Below are 25315 nucleotides of genomic sequence, written 5' to 3'. Positions count from 1 at the left end.
TGGTTATAGGGACATACACATCGATAATCACCTTAAATGTGAATGGATTAAATACTCCAACCAAAAGACACAGGCTTGCTGAATGGATACAAAACCAAGACCCATCTATATGCTGTCTACAAGAGACCCACTTCAGACCTAGGGACACATAACAGACTGAAAGTGAGGGGATGGAAAAAGATACTCCATGCAAATGGAAATCAAAAGAAACCTGGAGTGGCAATACTCATATCAGATAAAATAGACTTTAAAATAAAGAATGTTACAAGAGACAAGGAAGGACACTACATAATGATCAAGGGATCAATCCAAGAAGAAGATGTAACAATTATAGATATATATGCACCCAACATAGGAGCACCTCAATACATAAGGCAACTGCTAACAGCTATAAAAGAGGAAATGGACAGTAACACAATAATACTGGGGGACATTAACACCTCACTTACACCAATGGACAGATCATCCAAAATGAAAATAAATAAGGAAACAAAAGCTTTAAATGACATAATAGACCAGATAGATATAATTGATATTTATAGGACTTTCCATCCAAAAACAGCAGATTACACTTTCTTCTCAAGTGCGCACAGAACATTTTCCAGGATAGATCACCTCTTGGGTCACAAATCAAGGTACAGTAAATTTAAGAAAATTGGAATCATATCAAGCATCTTTTCTGACCACAACGCTATGAGATTAAAAATGAATTACAGGGAAAAAAAGTAAAAAACACAGACACATGGAGGCTAAACAATACGTTACTAAATAACCAAGAGATCACTGAAGAAATCAAAGAGGAAATCAAAAAATACCTGGAGACAAATGACAGTGAAAACACAACGATCCAAAACCTATGGGATGCAGCAAAAGCAGTTCTAAGAGGGAAGTTTATAGCTATACAAGCCTACCTCAAGAAACAAGAAACATCTCAAATAAACAATCTAACCTTACACCTGAAGGCACTAGAGAAAGAAGAACAAACAAAACCCAAAGTTAGCAGAAGGAAAGAAATCATAAAGATCAGAGCAGAAATAAATGAAATAGAAACAAAGGAAACAATAGCAAAGATCAATAAAACTAAAAGTTGATCCTTGAGAAGATAAACAAAGTTGATAAACCATTAGCCAGACTCATCAAGAAAAAGAGGGAGAGGACTCAAATCAATAAAATTAGAAATGAAAATGGAGAAGTTACAACAGACACCGCAGAAATACAAAGTATCCTAAGAGACTACTACAAGCAACTCTGTGCCAATAAAATGGACAACCTGGAAGAAATGGACGAATTCTTAGAAAGGTATAACTTTCCAAGACTGAACCAGGAAGAAAAAGAAAATATGAACAGACTAATCACAAGGAATGAAATTGAAACTGTGATTAAAAATCTTCCAACAAACAAAAGTCCAGGACCAGCTGGCTTCACAGGTGAATTCTTTCAAACATTTAGAGAAGAGCTAACACCCATCCTTCTCAAACTCTTCCAAACAATTGCAGAGGAAGGAACGCTCCCAAACTCATTCTATGAGGCCACCACCACCCTGATACCAAAACCAGACAAAGATACTACAAAAAAAGAAAATTACAGACCAATATCACTGATGAATATAGATGCAAAAATCCTCAACAAAATACTAGCAAACAGAATCCAGCAGCACATTAAAAGGATCATACACCATGATCAAGCAGGGTTTATCCGAGGGATGCAAGGATTCTTCAACATACGCAAATCAATCAATGTGATACACCATATTAACAAACTGAAGAATAAATACCATATGATCACCTCAATAGATGCAGAAAAAAAATAAATAAAAGGTATTTGTCATTTTATATGAAGATGATTATAAAATGTTTTTATTTTCTGAACATGAAAGGATATTGACATTATCTTTAATTAATTTTTCCAAATGGTCATAGGTGATCCAAACACAGGTAATTATCAAATTAGCCAAGGTTGTCTTACATCATCTCCTCTCAAATAGGCCAAATGTACCTCCAACAGCTTTTGCATACTGGATTATGTATGATTAGATACATGCCTTTATCTTTCACTAGATTTGTAAACTCCTCGAAGGCAGAGCTGAGGTCGGACTCATCTTTGTGCTCCCAACCTCTTACACGGTGTCCAATCCATGGTAGGAAATCAATAAAAAATTTGCTAAACTGAAGGCAGGAATCAAGCTGTCTTATTCCCCATGAGACACCATGCTCAGCCCATACATGGGTGGTGCTTGTTGAAGTTTCTGAAGTTAGCAAAAATTGTATTTGAAAATAAATTATTTGGACTTTGAGGAGTTAAGAGTATACATAAAGAGTTAATTATTTCTGATAAAAGTGGATACTGCTTGGGAGTAAAACTCATGGAAAAAGAAACAGCAATTATGAGGACAACTGGCATCACATTTGTGCTTTGGTGTGTATGTACATCAGCTTTTGTTCTTTTACCTAGGGTGACTCCAAAGAGTGATGCCACTGAAACTGGCCCAGTGCAGAGCAACAGCTTGCATGTTCCCAGGTCTTCAGAGCCAAGCAGCCTCAAAGGCTCCACGTCACTGCTTGTTCACTCAGCGTCAGGAGTTGGAAAAGAGCAGGGCACTGGTGGTCACTCAGATACTTGAAAACCAGATCATCGCGTTACTAAGAAGTGAATTCCTGTTACACTGGAGGTGACAGTACGCTGTCTTATAAGAATCACTGTTATATTCTTCTTCTGCACTTAAAGCTACATTGCCTCCTGTTACACTGGAAACAATAGATTCTGAGAATGTGATTCATTTCACATAGAGGTTAATTGACAACAGTATACCCCCAGAAGGGAAATGTGCAGGTTAATGATATTTTTTAAGTGGTGTGCGAGGAGGGAGTATTAGAGGAACCTTCCTTTTCTATTTATGAAGATTCTACTCTTGTTAAAAGTATTTTAAGTTGTACTATGCTATTTCACTTTTATGGTATAAAATCAAGATTTTTCTTTGCTGAAATATTTAAAACTTACCTTTGTATCTTTTTTTATATATTTGAAAACAAGTTTATATGTTTTGAGCTTTTTTTAGAAATCCTGGAAAGTCTTTTCAAATATTTTTATTACATTATTCCAGTACCTTATTTTAGCACTGCTTTGGTAGCTTTTACACTGAATTTCTAAGAAAATTGAAAAATAGTGTTCTTTTATAATATAAAAAATAGTTGATACACCAAAAGATGTTATAATGGGAATTCAACTAAAAAAATCCATTTACTCTACCTTATCATCTTCAGTGTGTGAATTTTATAAAGTCTAGTCGGTTTAGGAATTTCACAGATCTATTATGCAGATGAAATAAGGTGCTTACTGAGTGTCCACTGTTGATAATATTATGCTGCTGGCTGATCCTTCTGACTTTTTAAAATAAAATGTCCTGAAGGATTAGTAGATGAAATGTTACTCCTTTATAAATTAAGCCAAGTGCAATTGATTTCCTTTTTTTAATATATCATGACCACCCAAGATTATGTTTGTATGACCATTTACAGTTGCTTATACTTTTGTTTTAACTTTTGTTTTTTAACATTTAGAATACTACAGACCCTTTGCATTTGTGCAGTATCTTTCTCAGACATCATGTAGAATTCATCTCTGCAGCTAAATAGGATTTTGCTGAACATTCAGAAATGTGCTAGCAGTGTTAGTGCCAAACAAATGGGAAAAAAATGTAGTCCTGATAAACAGAATAAAATGTATTTCATATAACATACTTTGAAATATTAAAGAATTTTCTTAATTTTGTTTCCAATGACTATTATTCCTTGAACAAGGTTTCCTTATACTTTTGTTTTTTTTTCTCTATTTAACATTCTGTTAAAGCTTAAAAAGAATATTATCATGTACTGTATGAAAAAGGTTGTAAATATTAACTTTTCCACATTTTTTAACTTTGTATACAAAAACTTTGTGTGACCTTTTCAGTAATAAAATTTTCTCTGTATATGAGATTGTACAGTATTCTGTGGTTATGCACAGTGGTTCTGGCCCAGGAAGTGGTATAATTTTTCAGATCAGTGGCTGCATGACTAATAAGCCAGTAGCTTCTTCTTTTTTTTTTTTTTTTGCGGCATGCGGACCTCTCACCGTTGTGGCCTCTCCTGTTGCGGAGCACAGGCTCCGGACGCACAGGCTCAGCGGCCATGGCTCACGGGCCCAGCCGCTCCGCGGCATGTGGGATCTTCCCGGACCGGGGCACGAACCCGTGTCCCCTGCATCGGCAGGCGGACTCTCAACCACTGCGCCACCAGGGAAGCCCTACCAGTGGCTTCTTTTTAACTAGAGAAGGAGAAGACAGTCAGGACTTGTGTTATTTTATCTTTGTCACAGTTTCTTCCCAAAATATAATTACAGAGCTATATTTGTCATAACCTTTTTAAGCCAGTTTTAGACCTGGGATATGGGGTAAAGCAAAGGGAACCCAGGACCCTGCTTTCACTCCTGACAGTGGGAAATAAAACAAGATCATCCTGAAAACATTAGAAAAACCTAATAAGATCATGTGAAATTGCCAGGTTAAGATCTGGGAGAAGAGAAATTCATACTGCCAAGCCCAACATTTGGTGCTTCTTTTGCCTAGGGAGCATTTGATGATTTGGAAAAGCTGGCTGAGACATTAACAGTGCTATTAACAGCCTCAAAGTCTGGAGGACAAGGAGAAGGGAGTCAGAATTTTGACCTCCAAGGGATACATCTAGGAGTAAGATGAACTATAGGGAAAGCAACCCTGCTTTGTTATCTGGGTGGACTAGAAAAATCTCTAACCCTGGAATTAGAATACTGTAGTTCTGGATGACTAGTACCCTCAGGCACCAGGCAGAAACAAGTGAAAATCTTCTCTGGAGGAAGAAAATGTCATTTTACATACACTGTGAATACTTTTTCAAATGTAACGTCCATCATATAATCAAACATAATCAGGTATGCAAAAAGACAATACATGAACAAGAATTGGCACAAGCATCAGACAAGAGAAAAAGATCCAGAGATACTCCTAAATTACCAGGCACAGGTTCATTAAACTCATATAACTTAAAAAGATAGCAAAGAAAACAATAATGAGATACCACTACACACCTATTAGAATGGCTAAAATCCAAGAAACTGACAATGTCAATTTCTGCTGAGGTTACAGAGCAACAGGAACGCTCATTCGTTGCTGATGGAAATGCAAAATGGTATAGTCACTTTAAAAACAGTTGGGCGTTTTCTCACACAACTAAATAAGGTCTTACCATATGATCAGGCAATCACACTCCTAGGTGTTTATACAACTGATTTATGAAGATGTGCCACCGTTGAGGTGCAGTATAAGGCCCTCCACTCCTTCAGTCTGGACAGCGGATAGTGACTTCCTCCCAAAGAGTACAGTATGGGAACAGGGTGGGGGAAGAGTACTTGTTACAGTAGAGAAACTTGACAAACACTACCTCCACCAGGTGAAGGTCAATATCAACAGTAGTAAGTCATGTTGAGAGTATGTACCCTTCACACTGTGTGCTGAAAATGGCACTTGACCTCTGTGATGTTCCTCCCCAAAATCTATAACTTCATTCTAGTCATGACTTGTCCAGTCACACAAATCTAGGCAGATGGACATTTTACAAAATACTCCTCAAAACCAGTACTCCTCAAAACTATCAAGATCAACAGTCTGAGAAATGGTGACAGCCAAGAAGAGCCTAAGGAGACATGATGTAAATGTAACATATCCTAGAAAAGAAAAAGTACATTAGATAAAAACTAACAAAATCTGAGTAAAGCATGGGCTTTAGTTTTGTCATTCAATTCAGTGGAATATTCTTGAATTACATATGTGATAAGTTCCTCCTTCTGCTTGCTCTTTGTCTCTGGAATTCCTTTTCACCAGCTGGATGGATGCTCCAGTTTTCTTATCTTCCCTCTCCTTTTGTTCATCTCTGAATTTTTGTTCTCTTTCTAAGAAAATATCTCAAACTTTTCTAAATTTCTATTGAATTTTTATTTTGGCTATCATTTTTTAATTTCACAGAGCATTTTATCTCTTTTTAAGTAGTATCTTCCTGTTTTTATGCCTCTTTTATATATATTGGAAGATATATAATTTACTTTTTAAAGGTCATAGAAAATATATGAATGTTTAATTTTTATTTTGTAACAGATGACTTTATTAAAGTCCCTTAGTCCCTAATAATTTTGTAGTTGATTTTTCCTGGATTTTCTAGGTGGATGATCTTTTCATCTCAAATAATGATAATTTCATTTCTCACCTGTTGAAGCCAGTAATCATTAATAGTGGTAGCAGCAGGCATTCTTGTTTATTTTAATGAAAATGCCTATAGTACTCCATCATTAAGAACGATGTTTGCATTTGATATAAGGTAGATATTTTTAACAAGTTAATAAAGAATCCTGTTCCATTTGACAATTTTTTTTAATTAGCAGTAGGTGTTGGATTTTATCAAATGCCTTTTTGTTATCAGTATTAGTCAAGGGGGCTAACTGCTCTAGCAAACCTCAAAATTTTAGTAGCTTAAGAAACTGTTACCACTCACACGACAGATGCAAATGTCCTTGAGGTAGTCTTCCAAGTGATTATTCAAGGACCCATCTCTTCCATCTTGTGACGCTGCCATCCGTTAGGGCTTCAGATTCTCTGCACCCAGCCAGCAGGTGGAGGCAGAGAGACAAAGAGTAACCGACTGCACATACACAAAAATATGGGTGGAGCGGAGCTGGCTCACATCATTTTCAGCTAACATTCCATTTGACAGAACTCAGGCAAGGATCCATACCTAAGTGCAAGGGAGGCTAAGAAATGTGGTCTAGGTGTGTGCCTGGGAGGGCAAAGAAACAGGCTTAATGAGCAACTGGACAGCAATATTTCAATCTACAAATGTGACATAGTCAGTACTTTTCCTAGTATGTATAATGTCATCCTTTCATGCCTTGAATAACTGTAATTGATCATGGTTTATCATTTAATATACTGCTGGATTTGATTTGTTAGTGACTTGTTTAGGATAAAAATTTTCATCTATATCCACCTATATTCCAAATGATGTCTCAACCATGGCATAATATTTGTAATCAGTAAGCTTGAATTTTTTTAAGTATTCATTTTTAATTACAAACTTCAAAACCATCATCTAATTCAAAAGAAAAGGGCAGTTTCTCTTTTTCGTGGAACGAGAGTCTTTGATGCAAAAAGAGCCTGCTATTTCAGAGCTGGTGATATTAATTTTTATAAGAATTTACATAGCATTTTTTAACCAAGAACGTTTTAACCTAAATTACATAATACGTTTACATTTACAATGACAAGTTTGGCATGAGCAATGTGCAGCTGAACTCAACAGCAGTAAAGATGTGATAAAGCAGCATTTCACTGCTTTTTATGACAGCCACAAATCCTCAACAGAACTTTATGGAATGCCATCTTTCAAAAAAACTAGGTACCTCGTTGGGATCCATCACTGCTGGGCTATTCGTGGTACAGAAGGAAGCTTGCCCTACACTCTCCTTGAAAAACTGGATGGAAAACAGCTTGTAATTGCCACCCATCATCAAAATCACAGTTTTAGTGTTTCCTTACTTCTCGGAACTGTACCACTGGTGAGAGTTTCCAGTTAATACTGCTGGAAAGTTTTAACGCTGCCAAGGCAGTTAAACACTGGTACTCTCAGGAAATGAAAGATATAATTTTTTAATAACCACAGGAGCCCTGCTGTTACTTTGCTGCATGGAAAGCATAATCTTTAATACCTCACTGCTCACACCACAGGTCAAAGACTTAAAATTCCAGATGCTAAAGCTTTTTACAGTGGCCACTGGGATTTATCATGTGCAGAAGAATCACACTTTCATTTACTCACAATAGCAATGAATCAACAAAGAGAAAAGAGAAGAAAGGATTAAAAGGCTAATCCAAAAGTATCAAAAGACATTGGGACACAGAGCTAAACAGTAATGGAAGTGGCATAGTAAAGTTTGTTGTGAACATAACGGGAGGAGTGGAAACCAAAGGAAGCAGTATGAAAGAAGGGTGATAAAAGAAAAAGAAGGTGGAACTGGAAGTTGTAAACACTAGTTAGAAATGAAAACAAATGAAAAAATGATTGCTAGTTGAATACATTTTAGCAGGCAAATTGGAGGTTTTTATTTTCCATCCCAAGAAGAAAAAAAGGGAAAACCAGGAAAATGTTCTAAGTAGGTTTTCTAATTCTCCACCACAAAAGGAGGGGGTGAGAGTGGGTTAAGCTACTTAAGTTTTCATAGAAACATCTTGGAGAAATTTTTGCAGATAAACTATCTTCCAAATGCATGCCATAGTTCATTTTCATTTACAGTGGTCCTATTTTAAATAATTCCTACTTATTTGGTTTCACTTATATTGGGGTTTTTTAAATTAGTTAATTAATTAATTTTATTTATTTTTGGCTGCATTGGGTCTTTGTTGCTGTGCGCGGGCTTTCTCTAGTGGAGAGTGGGGCTACTCTGTTGCGGTGCGTGTGCTTCTCATTGTGGTGGCTTCTCTTGTTGTGGAGCACAGGCTGTAGGCACGCAGGCTTCAGTAGTTGTGGCATGCGGGCTCTGTAGTTGTGGCTCGTGGGCTCTAGAGCGCAGGCTCAGTAGTTGTGGCTCGCGGGCTCTAGAGTGCCGGCTCAGTAGTTGTGGCATACAGGCTTAGTTGCTCCACGGCATGTGGGATCCTCCCGGATCAGGGATTGAACCCGTGTCCCCTGTGTTGGCAGGTGGATTCTTAACCACTGCACCACCAGGGAAGTTCCTATACTGGGTTTTAACATACCTAAGTGCAAAGTGTTTATTAAACCCTATGTTTAATACCTATGTTTATAAATACACTATTGCATACTATTACATTTAGGATATGTTGAGAAAAGAGGTATGAAATCAATAGAGATTAAGAAAAACTTTTTCCTAAACTCAAAAGGAAATAAAATATCTTAATATCTTCTCCATTTTATCTTCCAGAGTGTGAACCAAAGCGAAACTGTCTAGTTGTGAGTTTATTTCCTTGGGGGCCTATTCTAGGACCTAATTAGTTTCACGGTCAGGAAATATATGAATCTGAATATATAGACTCCAGACTTTATCTGGGAAAAGTCACCAGCAAAGTACAAACTCCCTAGTGGTTTCAGTCCTTCTGAATGGCCAGTCCAGTGCCCCCATGAAAACTTTCATAAAACAGGAACCTCCAGAGCCTGTAAACCAAGCTGACCACTGGCAAAACCCCTTGCTGGCATTTTCAGCCTCTTAGCTGCCACCTCTGTTAGTTCAGAGTCCAAGTGAAAAAGAATAACACACTGTGTTTCTAGAGCTGACCTAGTTGGCAGGCTGTGTGCAAATAAAAAGTACAGTAAAACAAAACAGGAGGACTGTGTTTCCTCAACTGAGTCATCACTGCCTCTTTGTCACTGTTCTGAGACTCCAGGTAGGACTTTCCAGGCTGGCCCTGCAGACACTGAGAGATCCAAAGGTTTTCTTTATGAAAGCAAAAACCAAGAGAGGGGCGTGCAGCACATCCAAAACTGGGGTGTTACTGACCAGGGTTCTCAGAGTCCTTAATCAATAGAAATTACTAAGAGGCCAGACGAGAAATTCAGGAGAGGCTTTACTGGGACTCACGCTGCAGTATGAGCGAGGGAAAACCAGTAACAGGTGCCCTTGCTTGCCCCCCGAGGGTGGGCTGGTCCCTTAAATGGGGGGAGGATGGGGGAGGACTGGTGGGTCAGGGCAGAGGGACGGCTTAGGTGGTCTGCCCGCCCCCGGGTGGTGCCGTGTGCAGGAATCGTGCGCAGCCCCTGCTTTTGCTCCTGGCACCTCATGAGTGGAAGCTGGGTTTTGGTCGTTTTGTACCTTACTGTTCATAATTTGCCCCAACTGTGCAGGCATGCAATTATTTTCAGTCCCTTAGAGCAGGGCTCCCCAACCCCCGGGCCATGGACCGGTACCGGTCTGCAGCCTGTTAGGAACCGGGCCGCACAGCAGGAGGTGAGCGGTGAGTGAGCGAAGCTTCATCCGGGGCTCCCCATCGCTCTCATTACCACCTGAACCATCCCCCACCACTGCCCCCGTGGAAGAATTGTCTTCCGCAAAACTGGTCCCTGGTGCCAAAATTGTTGGGGACCCCTGCCTTCTAGTTTCTTTGTATTCCGTGGCTCAGAGAGACGTTTCTCCAAGTGCAAGCACTTCAGCAAAGGGTCCCAGGTCTTAGCCTGTCTCAGGGACAGGGTGCCTTGGGGACTTTGGAGGCAGGGCAGTCTGGATACCCTGGACACCCTGAAGAGACCAAAGACATATAAGATGATGTCCCTTCCATTCAGCAAGCATAGAGCGTGACGGAAGGGGCTGACTTCACACATGCAAGAGGTAAGAACATCTAAAGAATTAGCATGAAATCTAAAGGCACTGACATGGAAGCCTTCCAAAATATTGCTCAGCACAAAAAAGCAAGTGGCAAAACTATGCTTACAGGGTAACAGCACGTATGTGAACAACCCCCAGGCCGCAGAATAATGCTGTATGTTTTCTCTAGTTACATAAGCAGGGACTCTGGAAAATGTGGTAACGTGGGTTACCTCTGTGGAGGGGACCAGCATCATAGGTGATGATCAAAGCGGACTTTAGCCTGATCTGTAATGTTTAAATGTTTATAAGGAAGATCTATTAATATATCACATGGTATAATTAAGAATTAATTTTTTAATAGAAGATCTACTAAGCACATGTCTAGCTAATGGCGACACAGTGGGTCCACCCACATCTGGCTTCAAGGGTCCTTGCATCACTGATGTGCACACCTACAGGCCAGGGAGGGGCAGCAGCCCACACCAGTGAGATCTGGAAAGGCCACCAGCTCATCCAGTTCAAACTCCCTTTGCTTCCTCCCTCCTGTGCTTCTCTCTGCCCCTGAAACAACCTTTAGGTGGCAATCAGCATATGGGCTTTGAGAATGTCCCTTCCCCAGACTCTACTCCCATTCCCACAAATAAAGCTTAGGCCTGCTGACTTGATCCAGCACTGGGAGACAGAGGACCAGAGGACCAGCCCCACAGAGTGTGATACGGGGGCACACGAGGAAAGGAAGAGAGGCTGCAGTAGGCTGAATTCAGCTGAACAACCACAATGGCAAATCCTTTCTATCCACCACCCCTCCACCCTCCCACCCCCCTACACACAGACCACCACCACCTCAAGTGCTCCAGCAGCAGGTAATTCAACATACAACTTGTTTCTGTGTTCATGAATTTCAGGTTGAGAAGCTGGTCAAAAGTGAATGCTAGAGTCTGGGATCTGCAAGTCAGGGAGAGCCTAAGGCGTTTGTGGCTTTCTGAAGAAGGCAGACCCCTGCTTTTCTCTAGCGACTCCCCCCGTGTAGTCACCCACCCCTTAGAGCCATGCAGTTGGCCCAGGCTCCTGAGTCCTGGGCTGAGCGATTGGGGCCCACGGATCTGAGAAAGAAGTTGGCTGTTTATGCTGGCTCTGTCCTAGCAGCCTGGCTAGGTCCTCTTGGGACCACCTAGTTTTGCTCAACCGTTCCCAGCTGGCTTAGTAGTTCCAAATTTAGGCTGGAGTGTGAAGGGAATAAGTTTCTTGTCTGTACCTTCCTGCTGCCTAAACTGCTAAGGGATTAGGACTTGATTTTAGCAATTGACATGGTCTTTTCCCTCCAGACCAGGTGAGTCAACTTCTCCTCTTAACATGTTTGCCAGGAGCAAAAATAACCTTCTTAACCACCTGACACTTAAACCAAAGATTCACCAAATGTGCCAATAGGAGTACTATATATATATCAGCCAAAGACAAGGCCCAGCTGTGGGCCATGAGAGCCTCCCACTGCTGGGTCTGCCATTCAGCTCCAGAAACAAGCCAAGAAGAAAAGGTAAGTTATATTTTGGCAAGATTACGCACACACTGTAAACCTGAACTCAGGAACTCCCAGTAGCTATTTTGTTTGTATGTTTTGGTTCAGTTTTATGGTTTCTGCAAAACTAGAGGCTGGTGTCCAAGTTGGATTGTGTTCCTCCCAAGAGGCAGGTGCTACAGTCCCTCCTTAGCATTTCCAGGCGGTGGAGGTGAGGTCCCAAAGGCAGCCATTGTCCGGACCCCAGGCTGCAGGCAAACTCCTCCTGGAACGGGACTCCAGATACACCAAGCAGTTAACATTATGTGTCTCATACAAAGAACAGGGGTCCGTGACAACAATACAACTTTGTTTTTTTAAATATTTTGCTAAGACACTTATTCCATATCACTTTCGATTTGGAAACAGGATCATTTCCTGGTTGTAAAAGCCTATTCATGAAGGAAAGCAAAGGGTGCTCTTGGCATTCCAGTTTAAAATGGATAAATATTAAATGTGGGGGGGGTTGGAGGGTGATGGGAGTGGGTGTAAGCTTGGGAACCTCTAAGAAAACCCCACATCAAGCCTCCATCATGCACACTCAGGCAAATGAGTCTGTTTTGGAAGCTCCAGTTGTCCCTTGGGTGACCTGTTCTGAGGTCTAAACTTTGGAGGGTCAGGAGGCAAGGAGCACACGCGAGCCCACGTGGCTCTCACAATAAACCACATTCTCCGGTAGGTGTTTAATGTTAACAAAAGTAGGATTTTTATCTTCATCTGTCTGACTTCTGTATCAATCTCTCAACTGATTTCAGACGGAGGTATCATTTATTAGAGACCTCCAAAGACAAAAATTTAGCATGCAGTCTTGAAAATTAAGGGGGTAAAACTAAACGAGGAACCACTCAGACAAGCCATAGAGATTTTGGTAAATCAAACGGAAAAAGACAGGTTTTGCTTTCTTGAAACCCTGTGTTGCTAATCAGGGTTGGCTAGGTCAAAGTAAAGATTGAAAAAATTCACATACTTCAACAAATGGTGCTGGAACAGCTGGATATCCACATGCAAAAAAAAAAAAAAAAAGAGCCTAGACATAGAACTTATGCCCTTCACAAAAGTGAAAATGGATCATAGACCTAAATGTAAAATACAAAAAAGTCCTAGAAGATAACATAGGAGAAAACCTAGATGACCTTGGGTTTGGAGATGACTTAGATATAACACTAAAGGCATGATCCACGAAAGAAATAACTAATAAGCTGGATTTCATTAAAATTAAAAATTTCTGCCCCATGAAAGACAGTCAAGAGGATTAGAAGACAAGCCACAGACTAGGAGAAAATATTTGCAAAAGATACATCTGATAAAAGACTGTTATCCAAAATATATAAAGAACCCTTAAAACTCAAAATAAAAGAACAAACAACCCGATTTACAAAATGGGCAAAAGACCTTAATAGACACATCACCAAAGAAGATACACAGATGGGAAATAATCCATTGGATTCCATCAGGAGCAAAGGGGTCTAGGGATGTGAGTGACTGAACGTGTCCTGGCTCCCCACCTACCCCATGCAGCCAGATAAGTTGTAAAAAGGAAAGGAGCTGGGCGGGGGGTGCAATTCCAGAGACCTGAACTGGTTTCTAATTTTCAGGCTGGAAACTTTGAAGGTTTCAGAGAAGCAAATCTCCAAAAGGGCACTGCTTAGGCAGAAAAGAGTTATAAGTGGCTAAGTGAGGGAACTAGGCAGGGAGAGAGCAGAAGTAGCTACCTCCCACCACGTTCCCCTCGGCTTTCATGCCTCGTGGAAGGGATCTAGAAATGTCCAAGTGCTCCCAGTAATAACAACAAATAATATTAACTCCTGGGTGCTAGCAATATAATGAGGAACAAGAGAAAAGACCCTACTTTCATGGGGCTCATATCCCAGGGGGTGTCAGACTATAAGCAAGTAACTGAATAAACCATCAAGGTAAATTCAGATAGGGATAAGCTTTATACTAGAATATTATTCAGTGATATTAATTGATGCATCATTTATAACAGAAACTTAAGTGTCTACAAATATGCAACTAGTTATATAATTCATTCCATTGAATGGAATACTGTGAAAATATTATAAAGAACAAGGAGGGGGCTTCCCTGGTGGTGCAGTGGTTAAGAATCCGCCTGCCAATGCAGGGGACACGGGTTCGAGCCCTCATCCGGGAAGATCCTACATGCTGCGGAAAAACTAAGCCCGTGCGCCACAACTACTGAGCCTGCACTCTAGAGCCCACGAGCCACGACTACTGAGCCCACGAGCCACAACTACTGAGCCCACGCACCACAACTACTGAAGCCTGCATGCCTAGAGCCCGTGCTCTGCAACAAGCGAAGCCACTGCAATGAGAAGCCCACGCACGAACAGTAGCCCCCGCTCGCGGCAACTAGAGAAAGACTGGGCGAAGCAACGAAGACCCAACACAGTTTGTTAAAAATAAATTTAAAAAAAAACCTATGTTCCGTAATATCCCTTAAAAAGAAAAAAAAACAACAACAACAAGGAGCAACTCTAAATATTCATAGGAAAAGAAGTCCAGGAAGTATCAGTGGTGAAAAAAAAAAGCAGGTTATAGAAAATCTGTTCCAACGTGGATGTATTTTCCACACCACCAAGCAGTTAATTCAATTCTGACACCGGCTGTCTGGAGACAGAAACAGGTTAAGGCTTCAGTCCTGGAATTCCCCGGCAGACTGGTGATTAGGACTCCGAGCTTCCACTGCCAGGGCCCCAGGTTCGATCCCTGGTCAGGTAACTAAGATATCCCACAAGCTGCGTGGTGTGGCCAAAAGAAAGAAAGAAAGAAAGAAAATTATTGCTCACCAGATAAATATTCCTTTTTTTTTTTCAATTTTGTAAAAGACACAATATGCTTGTTTCTATATGCATGAAAATTTCCTACATGATGTAAATTTTCATTTATTCCAAGTTTAATATTAATGTATAAAATACATAGTTGATTTTACTTCCTACTGTAACTTGGTTTGAAACTTGACTTTGATGAGTGATCTGTGTCTCTGGATAGAGATCTTAGAAATAGTTGACATGTTTTAGTCCTATACTGAATTCTAAGTTAAATATTTCAAGATGGCTTTGATCAGCCAAGCTGGACGGCTGGTATGCAGACATGAGTAAATCACTAAGAAAAACAGTTAAAACCCTGACTTTGGGTATTCAGCTTGGAGACCGGCATATCTGTTGAATGTATTAACAGTGACTCATAACCACATGAGTTAAATATACGAAGGAATTAAATGTTTAGCTCATAGCTCTGGATGTGCTGAGGTCTAGGATTACTGTAACACCAACAGAAAATTGGAATTGAAATAGATATACTGGACTTGACTCCTAACTTCAAGGCCAAGAGTTTGCTAATAATGTATCCTGCTGGGTTGAGACGGTAGGGGAACCTCCCTGTCTCCCTCTGCCTTCTGTTTTCCAGGACTTTGTCAGGCAGGAGGGGAAAAATTCCATCGCAGCAGCCCATGGTATAACTTGGATTCTTGCCCAAAAATCTCAGAACAAAATGAGCCCTGGTGACAAGTTATAAGGAGAGGGAAATCTGTACTTTCTCACCTTCTTAGGGAATCCCCAGGAGTTCCCTGGGACTTGCACCTGGTCCCCCTCCACCGGTGGAAGCAGCTCGCTGGCACAGTGTCGTCTGCTCTCAGCACATTCCTGGCCTTGGGGGTCATCCCTCTGCAGTGGGAACACCCCAGAGCTCTAGCCCCTGGGGCCAAATCCTGCCCTCTGGAAAGGAGCTGATGCACTCACTCACTCATCCTAAACTGTAAATGCTGATGGGGTATAATCTCTGATAAATGGATAAACAAACCATGGAATTTTGCTCAGTGATGAGAAGAAACAAACTACTGATTTTGTAATAATAGATGGATCTCAAAAATATGCTGAGCAAAGGCAGCCAGAGCCATGAGTACACAAAGGGTACATAGTCTGAAGAGGGTGAGTATGAGGCTAGGCCTGCTGAGGGGTCAAGTGTTGTACTACAGGCATTTCTAGCACCTCCCCGTAGAATGTGCGGGGATGTGTCCTCTACTCGGGCTTCATCCAAAGTTCTGAGGAAAAGGGAACAGTCATCTTTAGCATCCTGTTGTACATACCTGTGTCCTCAACCAGAAGCTGTTGGTTACCAACTCAACATTCATTCCCCCATCTGTTTTCGTCACCAACTACCCCAGTTGACTCACACAGCGATTCTATTCTATGTGGAGAGTCTTCTTGATTTGCTGAAGTCTATTGTGGTTATCACCTTTCCCTAGTTAAGGATTATTTTAGGGTTGAGTTTGTGATCCCCTTCTGGCCAATGAGATGTAAAAGGACTGGGGGCTGCTGGGAAAGATTCTCTTCATCCTAAAAAGGAGACATCATGAGAGATGTTCCTTTTATTCCTCTCCACATTGTTGCATGCAGCAGGGACACTTGGACTGACTCTCCTCCCGGGGTGGGTGATGACGTGAGGACAAAGCCAAAGCCCTAAGAGTAGCAGAACAGAAAAATGGAAAAAATCCGAATCCTTGATCATGTGTTGAGTCACATGGAACAGCCTTCCCTCTGAACTTCATGTCAATAGAGAAAAGAAATTTCCTTATTGTTTACGCCACACAATTTTCTGTTACCTGCTGCTGAAAGCATCTTAACTGATATAAGAATCAGCTCGTTGGGGGTGATACATAACCCCCAACACAAAGTGTCTATCACACAAATGATGCTCAATGAATGTTTATTGAAATATTATAAGAATGTATATATCAGACCTCTGATGATCTCAACTAGAGTTACATCATTCCACCCAATACGACTGAATTTGAGCTTGTTTATACTGCAAAATGAGTTGCAAAGTAAGAGGACATGGTAGGGTTTGTGCAGAGTGGGCACATCTGTGGATCACTGATGGTCAGGAGTCAGCAGGGAAGGCAGCAGTAACCAGCTGGCTGAGGAAATGTGGTTTATGCCTTCAGGGACTTCAACCTTCAGTGTGAAATGCTTGAAGATTCTGCTATAAACATGGGGGAATGGTGGCAGAGCAGAATAATAACTGGTAAGCTGAAAGCTTTTCCCAATCTGAGGCCTGGTGAGAAAAAATGAAACAGATACAGAACCTTTAGATGACAGGTTTAAAGCTTTTGGCTATGCCCTGAGTTCCTGTGCTGTTTTGTACATACTTAGAGAAATGCCACTCCATACAGATCTGCTTTGCACATTCAAAGTGATTTCTGCAAAGGGGGAAATGGCAATTCTAGGAAGACTTTGTTCAAAAAATGACCCAGAGCCATAAATTCATGGGGACCTTATTCAACACGATATTATTCTATACAGTCATACCCAATTTAAAAAAAAAAACCAAAACAACAGACTTTATTTTAGAGCAGTTTTAAGTTCACGGCAAAGTTGAACAGAAGGTATAGAGGTTTCCCATATACCGCCTGCCCAACGCATGCATAGGCTTTCCCATTATCACCATCACTCACCAGATTGGTACATCTGTTACAATAGAAGAACCTACATGGGCACACCATTGTCGCCCAAGATCCACACCTCATATTAGGGTTCACTCTTGGTGTTGTATATTCTATGGGTTTTGACAAATAAATAATGTCATGTGTCCATTATTATAGTATCATACAGAATAATTTCACTGCCCACCAGATCCTCTGTGCCCTGCCTATTCATCCTTCCCTCCTCCTCTGACCCTGCCACTCCTGGAAACCACTGATCTTTTTACTGTTTCCATAGTTTTGCCTTTTCTAGAATGTCATTTACTTGGAATCACGTACTGAAGAGCATTTTGGCTGCTTCTAAGGTTTGGAAATTATGAATAAAGCTGCTATAAATATCTATGTGCAGGTTTTTGTGTGGACATACGTTTTCAACTCATTTAAACTCATGTAAACACAAAAGAGCATAATTGCTGGCTCATGTGGTAAGAATATGTTTAGTTTTGTAAGAAACAACCACATTGTCTTCCAAAGTGACTGCACTGTTTTGCATTCCCATCAGCAATGAATGAGAGTTCCTGTGGCTCCACGTTCGGTGTTGTCAGTGTTCTGGATTTTGACCATTCTAATAGGTATGTAGTGGTACCAGTAAGTGTTGTTTTAATTTGCAATTCTCTGATGACATATGATGTGAATATCTCTTCATACACTCATTTGTTATCTATAAATCTTCTTTGCTGAGGTATCTGCTCAGGTCTTTTGCCCATTTTTTGATAGGGGTATTTGTTTTCTCATTGTTGAGCCAAATTTTTAACTTTATTTTGTTGACAGATTTCAAAAGAGATTGATCCTCATCCCATCTATTTTGGCTACTCTAGAATCATAGGAAGGCAAGGCTAGAATTTCAGTTCAATATAATGCACATTATTTAACATCTATTATGTGTCCCCACACATTGCTTTAAGTATTGTCAAAGATACAAAGACATGTCAGATACAATCCTTGCCATTTTGGAAATCTTTGGGGGAACCAAAAATATGGCTATAAAAAAATTAGCACTGAAGGACATAAAAGGTTAATTGCCATATGTGTGTTATCCCCTCTAAGTACTTACCGTGAAAGTTTTTGATCTAATTAAAACTCAAAGTTTCTATCTACATACATTTAAAAGATGTTTTATGAAAGGTGATGATCAATTAGGCAGGTATTTTACTGAGAACTGTTAACTTATAAACTTATAAACTGCATATACATATCATTTTTACTGATGCACTGAACTACAGCAAGCAGAGTAGAAGAAGGAATGGAGCAATCATCTTATACCTCTTTCAAATAGATAAATTGGTGGAGAACTCTGTAAATGGAGAAAACATCACAAGGACTCATACTTTCTTCTTTGGCGTGGAAATAACGACCGCATCAGTGGAAAAAAAGACTGGTGTGGAAACAACCAGCTAGTGAACTAAAGTACAATAGTGATTATTATAATAGAGGCATGATAGCAATCATTAATAGTAATTTGGAAACCAGTGCCTAATAACTGAGATTCTACCAATGGACCAATCCTTCAGGAACGTGGAGACTGTAATGAGCCTAGGAAAGAATATGAGCATCAGGGGAGAGCCTAAGTTTCATCTGAGACATTATCAAGAGACAGTAAAATGCCCATGGAAGAATGACTGACCAGAAAACCTTTGCTTGTCAGTGGCATTTCCCAGGCTTACACAGGCTCTTTGGAAAATGGGGCCCCCCAGATGATCACCCCAGAAGGAAAAGGCACATTCCTTTGAGATTAGAATTACTGTGGAGGGGGGAAGCAAACATTACAGACAAGACACTGAGTAAGCAGAAAAATGTATGCAAGCTTCTTGGACTTAGCATAAGACACTCATAAAAATGGATCTTCTCAGGAACATTCCATTGCAACCACACTGAGATGGTGCTATTCCCCTAAAATTAGAGCTCGTTCTCTGATTGGCCTTTGTATACTAGGAAAAGTACCAGTACAAGAAGAGAGTAGGTATCATGGGTTAATATCTGTGAATGGAACTTGGTGATACATCCTTTGAACTTAAGGGTTTACTTCCTCTGGTGCTTTGCCCTAAGCCTGTCACCCAGGAGTCTCCCATTTCCAAAAGATATCCAGAACTGAAATGACTGATGGTTGGTTGGATAAATAAACGAAGGACTTTCCTGAGGTTGACAGGAAGGGAGAAATGGCAAGATTATCACTTTGAGGGTTTCAGTTTATCTTATCTTGTGGCAGATAAACTCAGGTGCCTACCCAATAGTCAACCGGCTATGCCTGCCACTCACCCTTCTTCCTTTTGCTAATAGAACCCAAATGTTCATTGTCCTCCAAGAAGCCATGCTCTTCAGGGGAGGCACAGTCTCTTTTTAGCCCCACAGAGGTAATTTCTCTTGCCAAAGAGATTTGTTTTAGGCAACAAGCATGTGAGACAATCCTGGCCAGTGAGACTGGAAGGAAGTCTACAGGGAGGACTCAGGAAAGAATGCTCTTACCCTTGAAAGGGAACACACAACAGGGTCATTTCATGTTTCTGCCTCTGGAAGAATGCTAATCTATATTTAGTTATTCAATTAATAAATCTGTATTGCCCAGCATGTGTCCTGAAATCCAAAGTCTATCTGTCCTTGAACTGGAAAGGAATGGCTTTTAAAATGTAGGTGAGTTTCAAAACCGCAGTCTAATAAAGTCCTATACTTTAAAAATAGAGTGGAAAGGTAAAGCAAATAGTAGACCAGAAGAAGTAAGGGCTGGGTCTCTAGCTAGACCGTTCTGAAAGCCTAATTTGGTGGAGAGGCTGGGGGATAGGGGGATGCTTTGTCCACATGCCTATTTCCGGAATGTAGTCTTGGTCTTCCAGAATCAACTGAAATTGCCCTATGCGAACAATCCCCAAAGAGGAGGCCTCACAAAGGTACCACTGCACGTACTTTTTTTTTTTTTTAACCACTACGAGGCTTGTGGGATCTTAGTTCCTGACCAGCGATTGAACCCGGGCCCTCACCAGTGAAAGCTGGGAGTCCCATCCACTGTACCACCAGGGAATTCCCCCACTGCACGTTCTGACAGCACTTCTGTTCCTGCCTACCCACAGCCAGGACACGGGGATGTCTGTTGCAACGCAAGCAACATCCTCAATGATCACTTCCACTCTTCGCGCTTCCTGGAACGTAGCAGTGACTCTCAGAGAAGTTTACACCACCCTATTAGTGCAATAGACCAAGGCTCTTCTCTCCCTTTTGTGACAGCCCTTCAGATTTTTGCATCTTGTCTCCTCTTAAGCCACCATGCTCTGATTTTTTCAACTGTTCCTTCTTTGAGATGGTTTCTAAACCCCCTTACACTCATGCTCATTCTACTTAGAAACATTCCTGTGCTGTATTTGCCCATGTTCCTCTTAAACATGTTGCCTAGACGAGAATACAGTACTCCAGCAAGTTCTTCACCATGCAGGACAGTGTATGTCTGTCAGTGGATTTGTTTCTTATAGTGGTTATAATGCCACTAAGATTACCTTTGTTTATAGTAGCTACATCATCCTGGCCTTGATACTTGTGAAATATGGAGCCATATAATTACAATCAGAGCAGAAATTCAGGACTTTGCCTTTGTCTACGTGCATGAATATGGGCTGGGGAGGCAAGGGGACTGGGAGGTAGCCCCAGAATCTGACATTCCAAACACAACCCTGACGTGTCATCAGACACTTAACAAAGGATTACCAAGAAGCTGAAGCTCCTGGAGACATACCTAGCAGATGCTGAGGTTGTGACCCGGCTCTCAGAAGAACTCTACCTAAACGGAAGTGGTAGCAAGCACTAGGACACGAGTACAGATTTCCTGTGATGCTTGAGGGAGCGGTCACTTAAAAATTAAGGTCCGTGCCAAAGACTCCAGTTACCTAATGAAGAGATTTCACAATGAAACCCTGAGGAGGTCAAGCTCCAGGGTGTTTCTTATCACCCCTGGTATGGGAGTCACACACAACTAGTGGCAGCATCTAATCGGTGAATTTAAGATCCAAAGGAAATTTGTATATGGATGGGGTGAGTAGACTTTTATATCTGTTTAATGAATAAGTGAGACTTTTTATTTTCTCTCATTATTCAGTGTCAGATGACTTTCCTCTGTATAACAACTCTTTGGTTTTCACTTAGCCAGTGGCTAATTCCGCCCTGCTCCCCTCACCCCCAGATCTATCCTCCCTGATCTTTTTCTCAGAAACTGCTGCAAAGCTGATCTTTCCCATCTGGCTTTAGTGCAGACAACTTGAGCTATCTCTTCCAGCTTTGGGTCACCTATAAATTTCAAACATGCTTTCCATAGAATCCATAAATAAAGGGGGGGGGCAGTGTCCATAAAAATAGGAATCATTAATCTAGCCAAGAGTTAGAAGGGAAAGTGGTAAGAGGATGTTTCTGACAACACTGATAATTCTGTAATTCTGATGATTCTGATAATACTGCCAAAGTATTATTAATGTTGCCAAAGGGTTATTTTCAAATCATGGTAAGGAACATGGGAAGGGAGTTTGTCTAGACTTAAATTCTACACAGTGGGTAGCAAGTCCTATGACCACTAACTTTTATGCCATAATTGACAATGAATTATTCATTAACTTTTTAAAAAATTAATTAATTAATTAATTAATGTTTGGCTGCATTGGGTCTGTTGCTGCACACCGGCTTTCTGTAGTTGCGGCGAACGGGGGCTACTCTGTGTTGTGGTGCGCGGGCTTCTCATTGTGGTGGCTTCTCTTGTTGCAGAGCACCGGCTCTAGAGCGCAGGCTCAGTAGTTGTGGTGCACGAGATTTGTTGCTCTGTGGCATGTAGGATCTTCCCGGACCAGGGTTTGAACCCGTGTCCCCTGCATTGGCAGGTGGATTCTTAACCATTGCACCACCACGGAAGTCCCCTATTCCATTAACTTTTGTTTTTTCTTTGGACATTTACCCATTTCGTGTTTTGTATCCAAACCTCTTGATCTCTTTCTCTCACCTGTCACCAGTCAATTCCCATTTTGTCACTGTTTAGCATCCTCTATTGGACAGATTTGGGAGTTGTAAAACTGCATTCAGCTTGCTTTGTCATTTGATAAAAACTCTGATAGGTGAGGGAGGAGATTAATATTACTGGCTTATTTCAATTTCCATTGCAATGGTCTGACTTTATATCAACAAAGCAATCATATCAGGGGAGCTGGAGAAAAAAAGTAACCAGAATCCACGTTTTAGTTGCTGGGGTTGGATATCTGTGGAGGGGGACAGGAGACCTAGATGTATTTTGTAAACCTAAATGTTTTAAGATGTAATTCCAAATATCCTGCTTACTTTGGCTTTCTTTTGTCATAAAACAGACAGTGCTTTGTGCCTGGAAAGAGACACAGGCTGCAAAGACTCATCTGAACTGTCCAGAAATGTCTTTAATCTTGACCATTTTCAAACACAGATGTCCACGGTGAAGAATTTTCTAAGGAATTCTTACAATGCAGAGTCTGTTCAGAGGATTCTGATTTTAAAACCTCTGTACACAGGGCATAATGAAGAGGGAAAGAAAGTCCACAGCTTTGGGTAACTTAAGAAAAAGGAAGAAGATTTGACAGGAAATGCAAGACTACCCAAGTAGAAAGCATGTAGCATGCTGTGACTCAGAATAAAGGAAATGTAACTCGAAGTGTAACTCTTCTGGTCTAGCACAGACCAGGGCTTGCCCTCAAGCACTGCAAAGGATGCCAGTTTCCAGCTGTATACATATGCACAAATAAAACAGGATGCATGTAGAATGTACTTGCCATGATCGTGGGCAAGGGACTCTTACTCATTTTTCATCAATGATTTTGGTTCTATAATTTTCCATGAAATTTTATTCTTTTAGGACTATAAAAATTCCAATCACTCGTGAGCTGGTAAGGGAAATGTGTATTTAATGTCTATCAGTGCAGGGTGTGGGTAGATTAACCATTTAATACCGATTTGAACAGTCTGGTAATCTAGGGATTTAGGAATGTAGATGAAGCCACTACACTGTTGGATTTTATTGCTGACTGTGTGTGCATGTGTGAACTTGAGCCAGTGGAGGGAGGAATTCAGTCCCCCGTTTCAGGACTTATCAGTGCTGTGTGCCCTCAGTACCGTTCTTTGTGCTTCTCCTGCCCTGCTCTGTATCCCAGGAGGCTGACCTCTGCAGGCTGTTTCCAGGCTTCTGTCTGTTTCCCAGGCTCTTATCATTAATATCACTACTTTTCCTTTCTTCTCCCTCCCTCCCTCCCTTCCTTTCTCTTCCTCTAGCTGGGTCTGGTCCATCAGAAATTGGAGGGTGGCAAAAGGGGAGAAGCCAGAGTACTGATCATCTTCCCTCTCTGGTAGTGGCTTCATCTCTTCCTTGGTTCCAGCTTCCAATGGACAAGCCCAGTATGATCCCAGCTTTGACTGGTCACCTATGTCTCTCCAGCTTAGGAGTGGTAGCAGCTTATAGCTATGACCAGTCTGGGGTTGCTTCACTGTCCCCTGCTGAGCTTCTAGCCTTTGTGGTCAACTTCCTACATTAAATTCCTTCTGTTTTAAATACCCAGAGTGGTTTCTGTGTCCTAATTTGATCCTGAATGATACAATTGTTTTGTAGGTTGTCATCTATTAAATCAAGGCTTCCTTTAATTTTATACAGAATCCCCTACTTTTATAATAAAAATAATAATAGCTAATGTATATTGAGCACTTTATAAGTACCAGGTAAAAGTACTGAGTAAGTAACTCAGCGGAGGATAGCCAGAGCTTTAGCCTCCAGCTTCAGCCTCCAGCTTCTCTTGGCAGCAGCCATGTTATACTCCCTCGGAGGTACCAGCACCAGCTGCCCATGACCTCCTTGGTGGTCCAAATACTATGCATTCGGCGCTCCAGCCAGAAATCTAAGGACCAACTAGGCACCCTAGAATTGGGGTTGGGACTTCTTCCAAGCTCTACCTTCTAGGACCTCCCCCAGAGACTCTTCGCTTTTGGATTCCAGCCCTAGGTGTGGCAGCTGCTTCCTTCAGTAACTGTCTGGTTTACCTCAGCATCCTGGCTTTCCAACATCTGGAAATACAATACAATATCCTGTATTAAATCTCCTCTGGTTGAAATATCTAGCATGGTTTATGTTACTCTGACTAGACCTTGACCTTGACTAATACAAAAGTCCTTCCACCTTAATTCTAGTAAGTGTCCCATTGATTCTAAACAATTGGCACTTTCAGCCCATTTATTTCTATATGTATCTCAACTATACGAAGTTTAAGAGTTCTTATCATTACTATCACTACTTTTTTAGAAGATACGAAAAAATTATCAAATAATTGCACAGATACTGTTTACAAAGATAGAAATGCTGCTGAAATGAAATTTTGGACTGACAGGCGGTGATTATGTGATACTTTGAAATGTTTATCATCAACTGATGCATCAAAGATACACCTAGGGGGCTTCCCTGGTGGTGCAGTGGTTGAGAATCTGCCTGCCAATGCAGGGGACACGGGTTCGAGCCCTGGTCTGGGATGATCCCACATGCCGCGGAGCAGCTGGGGCTGTGCGCCACAACTATTGAGCCTGCGCTCTAGAGCCCGCGAGCCACAACTACTGAAGCCTGCACGCCTAAAGCCCGTGCTCTGCAACAAGAGAAGCCACCACAATGAGAAGCCAGCACACCGCAGCAAAGAGTAGCCCCCGCTCGCCGCAACTAGACAAAGCCCACATGCAGCAACAAAAACCCAATGCAGCCAAAAATAAAATTTAAAAAAAAAGTTACTAACTGTATGAAAAAAAGTCTATAAAAAAAGGCGTTTTTATGACATAAGAAATGCATTAATAGTTCACTAGTGGGACTTCCCTGGTGGTCCAGTGGTTAAGACTCTGTGTTTCCACTGCAGGGGGCACAGGCTCTATCC

At 41.1% G+C, this 25315-nt stretch overlaps 1 protein-coding gene across 3 annotated transcripts in view; it reads left to right on the top strand.

The window, feature by feature from the left end:
- Positions 1–3791, top strand: part of FZD6 (frizzled class receptor 6) — a 37800-nt gene extending 34009 nt beyond the window's left edge. For all 3 annotated transcript variants that reach the window (XM_029223273.1, XM_029223274.1, XM_029223275.1), the window contains one exon: positions 2452–3791. In XM_029223273.1, coding sequence (XP_029079106.1) covers positions 2452–2620 — 169 coding nt within the window. In that variant the 3' untranslated portion in view covers positions 2621–3791. The remainder of the gene's footprint in view (positions 1–2451) is intronic.
- Positions 3792–25315: the final 21524 nt, after the last annotated feature.

This window comes from Monodon monoceros, unplaced genomic scaffold (genome assembly GCF_005190385.1).
Source record: "Monodon monoceros isolate NGI ecotype Baffin Bay Population unplaced genomic scaffold, NGI_Narwhal_1 Super_Scaffold_14, whole genome shotgun sequence".
Classification (NCBI taxonomy): Eukaryota; Metazoa; Chordata; class Mammalia; order Artiodactyla; family Monodontidae; genus Monodon; species Monodon monoceros.
The sequence above is the reverse complement of the archived record's forward strand: the minus strand, read 5'-3'. Positions and strand labels throughout refer to the sequence as shown.